This window comes from Colossoma macropomum, unplaced genomic scaffold, assembly GCF_904425465.1.
Source record: "Colossoma macropomum unplaced genomic scaffold, Colossoma_macropomum, whole genome shotgun sequence".
Classification (NCBI taxonomy): Eukaryota; Metazoa; Chordata; class Actinopteri; order Characiformes; family Serrasalmidae; genus Colossoma; species Colossoma macropomum.
The window spans coordinates 38,959,379-38,973,317 of NW_023494792.1; the positions used below are offsets into that span (position 1 = coordinate 38,959,379).

The 13,939-nt window shown below is 37.6% G+C and overlaps 2 protein-coding genes across 2 annotated transcripts; one reads left to right on the forward strand and one right to left on the reverse strand.

Moving 5' to 3' along the window:
* Positions 1-1,020: 1,020 nt before the first annotated feature.
* On the reverse strand, positions 1,021-6,530 carry si:ch211-214j24.14 (uncharacterized protein LOC559160 homolog). The gene is made up of 2 exons (XM_036575526.1): positions 6,421-6,530; positions 1,021-2,206 (listed from the first exon to the last, which is right to left on the reverse strand). Exon 2 carries the CDS (start codon positions 2,056-2,058, stop codon positions 1,357-1,359), a length of 702 nt encoding a protein of 233 aa, XP_036431419.1. The 5' UTR covers positions 2,059-2,206; positions 6,421-6,530; the 3' UTR covers positions 1,021-1,356.
* Positions 6,531-6,975: 445 nt separating this feature from the next.
* Positions 6,976-13,896, forward strand: atp6v1e1b (ATPase H+ transporting V1 subunit E1b). The gene is made up of 9 exons (XM_036577133.1): positions 6,976-7,195; positions 8,396-8,461; positions 8,681-8,790; positions 9,352-9,418; positions 9,527-9,616; positions 11,640-11,708; positions 12,311-12,405; positions 12,565-12,652; positions 13,241-13,896. Exons 1-9 carry the CDS (start codon positions 7,163-7,165, stop codon positions 13,301-13,303), a joined length of 681 nt encoding a protein of 226 aa, XP_036433026.1. The 5' UTR covers positions 6,976-7,162; the 3' UTR covers positions 13,304-13,896.
* Positions 13,897-13,939: the final 43 nt, after the last annotated feature.

Here is a 13,939-nt window from a genome sequence, read left to right on the forward strand (position 1 = left end):
ACCCCCTGAGTAACCACAGACGTGTGAGAAGTATGGCCACCGAGGGTGACAAACAGGACAGTGCCCCTAAAGCCCAGATCATGCAGCCTTGATAGGAGGATTGAGTGGCTCACCGTATCAAAGGCTGCACTCAAGTCAAGTAGTAGAAGCATGCTAAGGGCACCAATATCGGCAGACACTAGGAGGTCATTAGTGACCTTTATTAAGGCAGTTTCTGTGCTATGAGAGGGACGAAATCCGGACTGGAATGGTTCAAAGAGGCAGTTAGCTGATAAGTAATACTGAAGTTGGCCAGCCACAGTTCGTTCAAGGTTTAATGCACTTTATTTAACTATTATCTATTATTATTCTTTATTCTATGTATTGTATTTTTATTTTACTTTTTCCTTAGCTAAATACTTGATAACAGTCTACTTGCTTGTCTGGTCTGTTCAGTATGTTACATGTCATATATGTGTGCACTCACCAAGACAAATTCCTTGTATGTGTAACATACTTGGCAAAATAAAGCGATTATGATTATTAAGTGTAACTGTGTGTATGTGTTTGTGTGTGTGTATATGTGTGTGTTTTCTGAGGACACAGATAGTACAGTGGCATGCACATTTTGAGGGTGCATCATGTGATTTTACAGCATACATGTATACTGCATATACTATACATGAATGAGTTCACAGAATCAAATTCCTCATAATTTATTGGCTCATATGATACAAAAGTTGCCCTGGGCACTGTTTGAATATTATAAGCAATAATTGCTGATGTATATACACTATATGTCCACACATTTGTAGACACTTTCTCCTCCAGTGTTTCTTCTGGGTATTAATAGGGAGTTTGTCTCCTCTTTGCTGCAGTAACAGAATCTACTCTTCTGGGATAGCTTTAGAAGTTGGAACATTGCTGTGAGGATTTGATTGCATTTAGCCACAAGAGCATATGTGAAGTCAGGTGCTGATGTTTAGTTCTGGATCACAAACTCCACTCCAACTCATCCCAAAGATACTGGATGGAGCTCCATTACTCCAGAGAACATAGTTTCACTGCTTCACAGCCCAATGCTGGGGGGCTTCATACCCTTCTAGCTGACGCTTGGCATTGGGCATGCCACATTGGGCTCATGTGTGACTGCTTCAGAGAATCCCATTCTATTGGCAGTGCTATTCTATGGAGACTATATAAACTGTGTGTATGTAATTAAACATTGTCAGCAATGAGTGCACCTTAAAGTAACTGAAGTTACTAATTAGGAGGAGATGTGTAGATACTGTTGGACACATAGTGTATCATAAAGAAATGTAAAAAAGAAAAATGACATCATAGATTAAAAAAAAAACATTTTCCATGAACCTCCTCTTACTTCCTGGTTAAAACGTATGTCATTATCACTACAGCCACTAAGGCAACACCACCAGTCAGCAGCACTGATAGCTCAAATGAACGGGAGGCAGGAGCAGCAAGCTGAGGCTGTGCTTTTAGTGGGGCTTTTTCAATAAGTGAATCTGAAGACGGCTCGGAATTATTGGGTTCATCAGTTAACTCTGACTTAGAGCTCATATGGCTTTCTGCTGGTTCTGGTGCTGCTGTGGAGAAAAAAGGAAGTTCCTGTGGGCATGGAAGGTAATGTAATGCATCCGAGATCATTTCAGGTGCTGAGATGAAGGCAGGGGACTCAGGGAGAGGGGTTGCAGGAGTAAAAGTGGTCAGTGGAACATTGTCCATCATTTCTTCCACTTCTGGCTCCTCCACACACATCAGAAGCTCTCCTGCCTCTGGAGGCTCCAGGTCAGATTCCTCTAGGGACAGGACAGGTGAAACGGATGCATCAAACTCTGCTCTCATCTCCATAAGCTCTTTATCACTCAGCGTGCTGCTCTGGACCTCCATCTCTGCTGACTCCACTGACTCCGCCCTGCCTAAGAGCCCCACCTTTTCCTGCAGTTGGATGATATCAAAATGGTTCTTGCTGTGATCTTCTGGAAGCAGAGCATTCTGCTCGGCATCCAAGTTCTTTGCACCAGACTGCGTAGAACTCAATGAGGCCTTGGCTTCAGCCATGCTGTCAGTCTGTGTGTATGTTGGCCTGCTGTGACTTTCCGCTGAGTAAAATTTCTGGGCTCTTCAGGTTGCCTATTTCCAGACAGGATGAAAAATTCACTGCTGGCCTCAAAGAATGAGACTTCTTTTCTTTAGCAAGCACATCCACCTATACCATGCAATGAGATTGAAAGAGCATTCTTTTAGTCCTCTTAGCAGATTTAATATTCATGTACACTGCCTATTAAACATTTGGAAACACTTTGCCTAAAACAATTGTTTACTTTGCCAAATTAGAGAGACCAGAGGTGTCAAGTTTTATCCACTGTGGCTGCAGGTTTTTATTTCAACAAAGCAGGAGAGCAAGTGATCAATTGTTTGTAGACTGAGATCAACTGATTAAACAAGTGGAATCAGGTGTGTTCCAGTTTGTTTGGAATGAACACCTGCAGTCACACTGGCCCTCTGTGGGTAAGACTGGACACTCCTGAGAGAGACCCTTTCAATAGTGTGGATTTTTGGTGAAATATTTCTGTCTGGAACAATTATGGTGCATCATTAGGGCTAGGACCACATATCAGTTTATCCATAGTTGCCGATAACTGCCATGGTCAATAAGTAGAATATTCATTTTTCTTGACATTTTATATGCATGAGCGTTTTGCGCTCTGATTCATGATCTGAAACTGCAGTCCAGGTTTTAATTCATTTAAACACATAGCAGAGAGTGTCACAATGGAAACACAGACTCACATATTTTGTTTTTTACAGATGTAACACAGTGAAACATTGTGTCACACAATGTTTGTTTATTTAACATTGTGTTATTTAAAGGTGAATTCCAATGTTTTTTCATAAATTTCTATATGATTCAATTGATTACTCTGTTCTAGAGAAATGTACTGTGTCAGAATTGTTCACAACAGTGGTGATAGAAACCAGATGCCCAGGCCTCTGAAAGGTCCCGCATAGAATGTAAGAACATGAAATGTATATGAACACATTGCCTTAAACCTGGAAAATTGTTTTATTTTAGGCTTAAAATAAGATTTTATTATAAAACTTGCTTTTTTAAAATATTAAATATTTCTAAATATTTTAAATATCTTTAAAACCATACAGTAGGGGGACCATATGTCCTCTCTTTTTAACTAGTGAGTTCTCTACAATGAACTATTTCACATCAAACAACTCTGAATGACTGTGTTTACATCTCAGCCATTGTACTATGCAGGAATTTGAAAAAATAGTGAAATTCCTCTTTAAAACTGAGAACATGGAAGAAGGCTCACAGGAAGAAATGGATCCATGGATCAGTTACAGTGACAACAACCAAGTTAGCCTTTTTCTTTTTGTCTGCCAATCAGAAAAAGGGCAGCAAGAAAACTTGGTTCTTTTGTATGAAAAATCAGGACAGCACATAACTTGGTTGATAAAACAAAGGCATTAGAGTAACTCTCCATGTGAGTCATATGGGATATTTTACTCAATGTCACACACCTGCACCGATAAAAATGCAGGCAGGGCAACGGTCCAATCTGCCCTTCTCTACCCCTGCATTCTTGTCTATATATAGGTATGCATGCCCACATCTGACTATGTAAAACCTCACCATGTACACTGCCATCTGCCCCCATGAGTGGAAGCTATTCCAGATATTTCGCATGTCATTAGGAAGAGGACATGGAAGCCATCCTGGTGATAGAGGATTGGTAGCTCTCTTAGAAAAAACACCCCAGTGATTTTTTTCTAACAGAGCTATTCTTCACCAGCCTTCACACAATTAGACTGAACTGAACTATAAGTTTTTTATGCTGAAATTGCAGAAACTTGAATTCTGCTAAATTGCAGACTTCTACTTAAATTCACTGTAAATTATGGCAGTATCAAGAGTAAAGGTCTGAATTATAAGAAAGAGGTCAAAGTAAAATGGGAATATTCTAACAGCACAACAGGTCACAAAATTACCGACTTAATATGACAGCCCCTCCTACAAACATAGCTGGTCTCTACTCTGGAATGTACCCGGTCTCTACACTGTCCATTCCTCAGATCTCACAGCCCTACCCTAAACCACAACATACGTTCACCGGAGTCAAATAACTGTGGCTCAAATTCTCAAACCGTGTCACCAATGTTGTAACAACAGCAAAAATGTTCTTAGGGTAAATCCAAAATCAAAATATACCTTTTTAATCTTTGTTAGTTTATATCCCTTGTCATTTTAAGCATGATTTATCATGTATCATTTAGAAGACAAATTTCTTGTTTTCACATCTTCCATCAAAATGTAATCACTTTTGCTCACCTTTGAAACCTCCTATGGGTTTTGATTATGTCACTGTGCACCAATGGGCGGGGAAAATATTAACCAATGATATCACGCTGCACCTCTTACTTCCACCACCTCCCACTTATTATCTAGATCAGGGGTGCCCGATCCTGGTCCTGTAGATCTACCACCCTGAAGAGTTTAGCTCCACCCTTAATCTAACACACCTGATCTAATAAAGGCCCTCAGGGGCATCTGAATATTAGATCCAAGTGTGTTGGATATGAAATATCCAGGACCTGCATTGGGCTCCCCTCCCTGATATTGTATTTCAATTAGAAATATACATGATAGTATGGAAGGAAAATGCACAATGATTTTTATTTCATTTATTTAGTCTAATGTATGTTAATTTAACAAGTAATTTGAAACCTTTCTATTGGTTTAGTCTTCTTGAAATGTTCACACAATATACTTACAGAATAATAAACTCCAAAACAGTTAGATTTTGATTAATAACTTCACTCAAAGTTAGGTCCACAATTAAGGCATTCATGTCACTACATTAATAAATATACATAGAGCTGAAACAGCAATGAGTTAAAGTCACACAGAGCCACATAAGCCTCCATTACAAACACCATCAAATAGTAGAACAATTACAGAAGAATTTGTACATGGGTCAAATTCTTTTACAACTTGGCAAAAAAGACCTAAGATTTGGCAAAAAGCAACAAATTATTTTTAAATATTTCATTAAGTAGATTGTTCATAGACTGGACAGGTTTCAAGAAGGACATGAATCATTACTACAGGTGTGATAAAAAACACCAAACAGGCTGGAAAGTAATCCGGCAAATTTGGTGCTACTTTGGATAAATCAATTCAATCTTATTGCATTGCATTTGGGAAACTGTCTAATAGTAAACAGAACAGTAGGTGAGTAAGTAAACTTTTTCCCATGCTAAACATAACACTTGACGATTCTGATGCAACAAAACAACACAACACATTGAGACAAGTCATAGGTAAACAATGATTTTACAGTAGAACATCAACTATACTGTGTTTCAAATATAGACATGTGTTTCACTACTCTATACAAGATCTATTATGCTGGACAGAAAAAGTGCACATCATACATAATTTAAAAGTGTTTGAAATAAATGCAACGCTCTCAACCAAAGCGCTGTAAAATGTCTTATATATGGTCTGATTAGCAATAAAGGAAGCTAGCTAGCTGAGAAAATAAAGCCCTTGCTGCTCCCTTTCTAGGATTTACATTGGTCCCATTTCGGCTTATTATCTAGGACTCCAGTATATTTACTCAATAGGTTGACCTTTGCTGGTGGTCAAACAACTTCTAAAAAAAAGGAAGATAATATTAGCTAGTTTGAGCTAGAGGTCAGTTAGATCTCATTCTAATGAATAGAGTGAATACAACGACTAATAGGATTTCTGTCTGATGCCAATGAAAGATCAGATAGTTGAAACATTAACTCATGAATGGTTTTGGTTGACACCAAAGGGCACAGCAGGCAGGTTAGCTGTCTGGTTTAAAAATAACTGAGTAAGTTTATTTTGGTCCTTAATGTTATGAAGCAGAGAGACACAGTAATAGTCTCTCTCTGAATTCAAACATACACAGGAGATGATGGTGGCAGTTCAGTTTAGCACTGTGACAGTCTAAACCCCTTTAACATTCTGATTTAAAAATAAATCACCCTTAGTCGTCCTCAGAGGTAAGTAGTAAGTTATAGTTAGTTACTTAGTTTCTCAGAGGTAAGCAGTAGGTAAGTAGTATAGTTACTCATTACAATGTCATGACTGTTAACATCAGTGCTCTATTCTTACATTTGGTCACACATTCATGACGTTGGTTCAGAATGACCATTTTCATATTACTGACATTAGTAAAAAAGATTTCTTCCACTCACTACATGCTTCCAAACTGGAATCAGATTTTTTTTATTCCTATGTCTATGGAGTATTTCCACTGTTTAGCTTTTTTTTATGCAAATACACCCACATACATGCAGAATAACAACATTTTGGCTTTTTCACACATAAATCTGACTCCTGTGAACACAAAAGCTCAAAAGAAGCCTTACCTTTCTCATCAGTTACTTCTTAGCAAGACTTTTCGTACTGTGGAGAAGACACACATTCACACACATTGAATCAGCATGCTGTCAGCTCTCTTCAGCCCCCCTTCACCGCCCCAACACCCACCCCCCTACCACCAAAAAAAATAAATAAATAAATAATCCTGCTCTGGGAATGATCGGCTATGTTCATTCTGACATGGCATAAAGATAAACGGACGCAGCGTTTTAATCATTCAAAACAGGGAATAATAAGTGTAAAATCAGACACGGTATGAAGGACTTTGGTATAACAGAGCAAAATGTAGCAGTCTGTGAAACATGCCGACAGACCGAGGATCAGTACGATAAAAATGGCGTTTCTAGATTCTGGATTTTTTGTTCACATTTGTGTGGCTTATTAAAACAATAAACTGTATGTCATGCTTCAAATAATCATTTACAAATCATAAAACAGAAATAAAATAATGTTTTAAAATTCGTCTCTTTAATCCTGACTAATCGTGTGTTGTCTAAGCAGCTGATCGCTGATTGGTCTCTGAAGGGGAAGTGACACGTCATGTGACGCTACGCTGTTGGCTGAGAGTCAGCTGATCCGCTCGGGACATTTCTTTTCTCCGTCACGATTCTGTGCTCGGTATGTTTTAATGGTTTAGCAGCTAAATTTCATTTGGAAAAGACCAAGAAAGCAGGTGTTCTGTCTTAACTCCGTTTTACTCTGTGAGACGTTAGAAACACTCCAGCAGTCATGGCGCTGAGCGACGCGGACGTGCAGAAGCAGGTGAGTGAATGAGCGAGCGACGCTGTATAACCTTCAGACCCGCTCTGAGGGAAAAGACAGACCCACAGACACCATAACATCTCGCATCATCCTCAGCTCAGGCGGAGGCGACCAGATCGTGCTGAAATTGTCGACAATGTGTTCTAGTCTTCGAGTGTTTTTTTTACTGCAGGGTGCAAAACACTGTAAACGCGAATGTGTACATGCGTTGAAGAAGCAGTTAATCTAGAATGTATTTTAAAAATAATTTTAAAAATATTTACTTTCAGATTTGCTTTGAGCGAACTTATTCCTCATGATGTGTGAGTAAATGTGTTAAGAAGTGGATGAATATATAAGTATATGGATAGATGAATGGATGTATTAATGATTAAAAGCATTAATACACGGATGAATGAATGAAATGGATGAGTAAATAGATCAATGTGTGAACGAATAAATGGATGAAGGGATGAGTAAATAGACTAATGAGTGAATGAAGGAATGGATGGATGAGATTAATGAAGGGATAGTTACGTGGATGAATGAGTAAATCAAAGATGGAAGATATTTATTTGTGCTATAAATCACAGGAACTCTTCTAAATACAAATAAAACTGCACCTAATGAAATGAAACCGGCTCACTGGGCTAAATCCTTATATGAAAGACTGGAGAGGCACTCCGGCCACAATGAAAACTGTAACCATTGCTCATTCTCAATAGTTGTATGACATATTTGTGTAATGCATGCTGGGCATTGTAGTGAGAGAACATGATTTCTTTTAAACCAGTGGGGCTCATGGATATAATGCTGCACTGCAGAATTCTGCATAACAGAATAACATGATAAATAATGTGTTACACTCTAGTTTTAAGCTTAAATGCCCCTTTAAATCACTGAAGCACACACACACAGACACATTCCACACCTCTGTTCAAGAGGCCTTGGGCTCCTAATTAAAGTCTCTTAATAAATACTGAAAATTCTGAAATTAATGTCCTTCACTGAAATAACATCAGGGTTATATGTTCTGATTGGATACATTTATGTGGCATATATTAGATGAGAGCACTTCAGTGGCCTCAGCTTAGTCTTGTGGAAATATTTTGTTGCTGTGAAGAAGTGTCTTTTTAACATTTAGAATCAGTGAGAATTTATTAATATGAATTGAATTTGTTGATTTTTATCATCTTTTTTTTTCTTTCTCTCTCTTACCAGATTAAGCACATGATGGCTTTCATTGAGCAGGAGGCCAATGAAAAAGCGGAGGAAATTGATGCCAAGGTAAACATCTACAAAAAGTATTAGTTATAATGTGGCAGGGATTCAGTAATAAATATTTTAGTCTATATATAGTCTCCCTGATCTCTCAAAGAAGGTGTATTTGTAATGTTTCATTATGGAGCACAAACATTAAATGTTACAAAATGTTTTTGGAAACCTGAACTAAAAAGGATTTAATTAAGTTTTCAGTGGCTTGACTGTAAGCATCTCCTTCTGTAGGCAGAAGAAGAGTTTAACATTGAGAAGGGTCGTCTGGTGCAGACTCAGAGACTGAAGATCATGGAGTACTATGAAAAGAAGGAGAAGCAGATTGAGCAGCAGAAGAAAATGTGAGTCATGTTCTGCAGAGAGACGTGCCTGGGTGATTCCAGGATTAGACCTGAAACTTCCCTTCCTCAATCTAGAGCAGCAGCAATTCAATAAATGATGAATCTGTGGACTCTATTGAATAATCTATTGGTGGTAAATCTGTTGATTGGATTAAAGGGGAATTCCAAATTTCTACATAATTTAGTTGTTAAGATGTAAACAAAGTTATTCAGAGTGGTTTGATTTGAAGTGCTCCATTCAAGAGAAACTTAAAAAGTATGAATTTTTCACAGTGGTGGTGATAAGAACCAGACATCTAAAGCGCTTAATGGTCTCTTAAAAGCTTTCACAGAAAGAAAGCCTACATGAAATGGCTATGACTATCTTTGACACCTCCACTTTTTCCATAATTATTATCTTTGATGAATGATAGACTTTGTCAGCTCACTGTTGCAGCCCTGTCTCAAACTGTCAGTACTCATTTTGCATGTGCAGAATAATTTAATGTATATTTATGCAGTCCTCATGGAGGACCTGCTTGTAAATATGTAAAGTAATAATGATCTCCTGCCCTTCCACAGTCAAATGTCCAATCTGATGAACCAGGCCAGACTGAAGGTTCTGAAGGCTCGTGATGACATGATCTCGGTTTGTAGCACTTTTCCTTTTGGGTTTCTGCACAAATAATCAGGATATTTCAGGCATGCTGGATGGTGTGTACATGTTGGTAACAGTTTTGCTGTGGCGTTTGTGTAGGACATGCTAAACGAGGCCCGTCAGAGGCTGGCTAATGTAGCCAGGGACCCGTCCAGGTACTCGGCCCTGATGGACGGACTGGTCCTACAGGTGAGCCAGTACATTTCAGAGGAATGGTTTGATTGTCCAGCCATTATCCATGCATTCTTAAGTAACTATAGTAGTTCTAAACTTCAGGGGGTGATCAAGTACAAATTATTGTGTCTGTAAACTGGTTCTGCATCAATTACAATAATAGAACAATGGTGGCAGGTCATAATATGGATGAGAGTTTTGTTTTTTTAACCATCAATAGCTCACACATGTAGCATCAAGTCTGAGTAACAAGTCTGAGACCCCCTTCCCAGCTACAGCAATCAAACAATAAAGGAAATTGTATACCTAGCTACTGGTCACACTTAAAGGTTTGGAAGTTGATGTGCATCATTACCTATCAGGTATAGCGGGCTAACATCCAGTATATTTCACAGCAGCATTACATTTTTCATCAACTGTAATGTAAATAGAGCATGACAAGTTTTAAGTTCAAATCATTACTCTGTAAAACAGCAGTATACAAATTATAAATATAGATCTAACCTGAATGTCTGTTACAAGCAGTTCTAAACTTTAAAGTTCCCATATCATTGAAACTGAATTTCTTGCTTTTTGTAGTACAAGAATTGCTAAAGTTTCAAAACATACCATTCACACTTCAGTCCATACTGTCCATATATAGAAACTGAGCAAAAACAGCCTGTTTTGAATTCATTGCTTCCGTGAGGCTATAAACACCAACACATTTACACATTTCTGCCTTTTCAGCAGTTTAGACTTTTTTTTTTTAAATTAGGCATAATACATAGCCAGTCAGAACAGAGGATATTTACATATATCAGGTCTTAAAGGCACAGTAACAGAAACAGCCTGTTTAATTCTAAGGGATAAACAGAGGTTGGAAAATGGTTAGTAAACATGAATTGTTTACTAAAACTGTTTTTGGTACTTATGAAATGAAAGAAAAATGTAGGATACAGGCACTTTTAAAAGCTTCAAACGTCCATGTTCAGGTCATGACACTAAGCTAATACCGCAAACTGTTGGAAATTAGCATTCTTGCGGTGTTGTAAATCCAATAAACACACCTCTTATTAAGCAAATTAAAAGATTTCCACATTAAACATTGCCATGTAACGACATACTTACAACTTGACTGTATATGACTCTCAGTGTAAACAAAATACTTATAAGCAAAAAACCTTTGAGCATGTCTTAGCCAATCAAACTTTAGAGCAGATCCTACCTGCCCCATCAAGAGCAGACTGCAGAATGAGGAGTTAGGCATCCTGGGCTTAAAAAAATTAAGGACTCTACGGGGCATTTTACTCTGTGTAATGGATTTGATACAGAATCACAGATAGGCTGCGAGAATCTACCACCTCAGCCTGTTCATATTTCTCTTACAGCCTTTTGGTGGTGCTGTTGTTCTTGAATCTACAGAAATCAAAACTAATCAGCTTCTAGTCACTTATTATCTGCCACATGGATGCCAAAAATGAAACATTATTTTGATGCCTCTTTTTCTATGAGTTTTTTCTATAAGTTTCAATATTTGTTGAATGGTTAAAGGAAAAAAAGACTACATCAGGGGTTTGAAACTGGTCCTCGAGGGCTGAATTCCTGTACAGTTTGGTGATTTTCCTTCTCTAGTGCACCTGATTCAATTAATCAAATAATTACCAGGTTTAGCTGGTTGACTAGAACAGAGAAATCACCCAACTGTGCTGGTCTCCACCACCCTTGGACTAAATTGAAGATGAGGTGTGCAAGTGAGCAACGAACTGAGCATGCACACTACAAGACAGCTTGGTTAATGTCCACCATAGAACCACTACAATGCTCAGAATCCAGCTTGGCTTGTGTTGCAGTTTGAATTGTATTGTGACTCATCTTGGATTGCTGCATCACGCGTGTGTTTAGGGCCATAAGTTTATGACCTTATTCTCTGATTGCTAGCTCCAGATATACTGGAAACACTCTTTCCCGAAGATTCTGATTTCTGAAATTCAGTTGTGTTCTGAGACCTTGTGATGTTATTCACAAAAGCTTTTCTTTTTTTTTTCTTGTCTTTCAGGGTTTCTACCAGTTGCTTGAGCCCAAAGTAACCATTCGTTGCCGCAAGCAGGACTTGGCCTTGGTGCAGGTCAGTTTTTACTTATTTTTAAGTATTAAGCATTAGGTGTGAGAGAGAAAAAATTATACAGTGTAATATTGTGATATTCTGTGTAACAGAAGTCAAAGTATTATTTTATTATTTAATTCTAATATTTTTAACATTCATTAATCCCATTGTTAGAGTAATAGCTTATCAAAATGCATTTCTGTCTCAATCCACTAGATGCCCCTGTTTTAAATCTTTGTCTATTAAAAAAAAAAAAAAATGTGTGTGTGTGTATATACATGTAAGGGCAATGTTTTCAGAATATTTATTTGTTCCACTTAACAGTTCTGTTTCTCTTCAATAAATATTAGAGAGGAACAAAATTTAAACTTTTAAAATAAGAACATGCCCTCAAAAGTAAACAATTGCAGTCACAATACGTAGCACATCAAAATTCTTTATATATGGTAGTGGAATCATATTGTAGTTCATATATTGTGATATCGTATTGTGGGGTGTGCAGTGATTTGCACCTCTGCGAATCACTGTTCACAGAAAAATGAAGAGGAACACAGTATTTGCACTGAAACATCAGTTTAGGACAAATATCTCTCTCTCTCTCTCTCTCTCTCTTTGGTCCTTAGGCTGCAGTGCAAAAAAACATCCCAATCTATAAAGCAGCTGCGAAGAACAATCTTGAAGTCCGCATTGACCAAGACAGTTTCCTCTCTCCAGAAGTGTGAGTAACAATTCTAATCAGTTCTAGTTTCCATATTGTTTTACATTGAAATCCTAAACCATGCACTGGCTTTCACTGATTCCAGAGTTTTTCTAATAGCTGTTGCCTGAATCTAAAGTTTTATAGTATATGTAAATGTGAATATCCCTGTTTGTGCAGCTCGGGTGGTATTGAGATCTATAACGCAGACGGAAAGATCAAGGTGTCCAATACTCTGGAGAGCAGACTTGACCTCATAGCACAGCAGGTACAGTGTGATGATGTAGAACTGCAATGCTAAGAAGGCATCATAATTTAATTCCTATTATTAATCAGTAGCTATTTTCCATTATATAAGAATCCAGCTGTTTTGAGTTAAACTAAACTTGGACACAGTACAGCAAGGTTAGGTCTGTCAGTCAGGGGTGAAAAACGTGCATCTCCTCCATCGAGCTCCCTCATACCAAGTGTACAGAGCCTCTTTTCAAACTGATTGAAGCTTGAATCTTAGTGGTAGGGCTGAGTCCGTACTATTTCTACAGTACTTTTTAAAGATACTGCAAAAATAAATAATGAAATTTACAGAAATGTAACATCATCTGGAAACTTTTATTATTATATTATTATATTTTATTATAATAAACCTTTCTTTGTATTGTGGGCAGTCGTCAGTGCAATTATGATTGCAGCTATTTTAGCTGACTGCAGTTATTTTTAATTGTTATTCGCTGTTTATGGAAACTTTTCAAATTGTGTATCATGAAAATGTTAAGTATTATAATATCTGTCTGCCACATTTCCCACCTCTACACACATTGCATAATTAACCCAGCTGTTCTTTTACTTTCATGGTTAGATGATGCCTGAAATCCGAGTTGCCCTATTTGGAGCAAATCAGAACCGCAAATTCATGGATTAAGCATCTCTGTGAACCCAGGGGCACTGAGGACCACGACAGAAAGACAGTGTTTGTTTTTTTTTGTTTTGTTTTTCTTTTTTGCTTAGTCTGTCTAAGTAGCATTTAACTTGAGAAAAGACCATTTATGTGTATGTCTGTGCTGTAATTTGTGATATACTATTACTGTAAAAAAAAAAAATCACAGTAAGTGAGGATTGTGTCTTGATTGGCTGCTAAAAGGTATTTATCATCTCCTGTTCCTGTTGGCTGTGCCATTCAGAGGCTATGCTACATATGTTTACAAGTAAGTCTGAATGGTTACTAGGACTAAAATTCAGTCTTAATCATATGCGAACATTCTCTTATTCATTCATTATTTAAAATATTGCCTCCAAATGTTTGTTTTTATTTTACAGTCCACTCTTTCTCATTGGAAAAGAGTCACACTCAAGGCAGTTGTAAACCCCTTGTAATTTAACTTTTTAGTGGATACCACTTTGTTATTTCTGTCATTCTTGTTGAAGAGCATTTACTATTATAACTGAACCAAATGCATTTCTGTTGAACACTGAGATTATATTGATGTGGAAATAATATAAGGAAAAAAGAACCACCAGGGTGTCCTGTCTGTTCCTCTTGACTCAACAATGCATTCAC

Coding starts and splice junctions, on each gene's coding strand:
- si:ch211-214j24.14 (XM_036575526.1), bottom strand. CDS start 2,058: ATGGCTGAAGCCAAGGCCTCATTGAGTTCTACGCAGTCTGGTGCAAAG.
- atp6v1e1b (XM_036577133.1), top strand. CDS start 7,163: ATGGCGCTGAGCGACGCGGACGTGCAGAAGCAG. Junction 8,791..9,351: donor ATTGAGCAGCAGAAGAAAAT/GTGAGTCATGTT, acceptor GCCCTTCCACAG/TCAAATGTCCAATCTGATGA. Junction 9,617..11,639: donor TGGACGGACTGGTCCTACAG/GTGAGCCAGTAC, acceptor CTTGTCTTTCAG/GGTTTCTACCAGTTGCTTGA.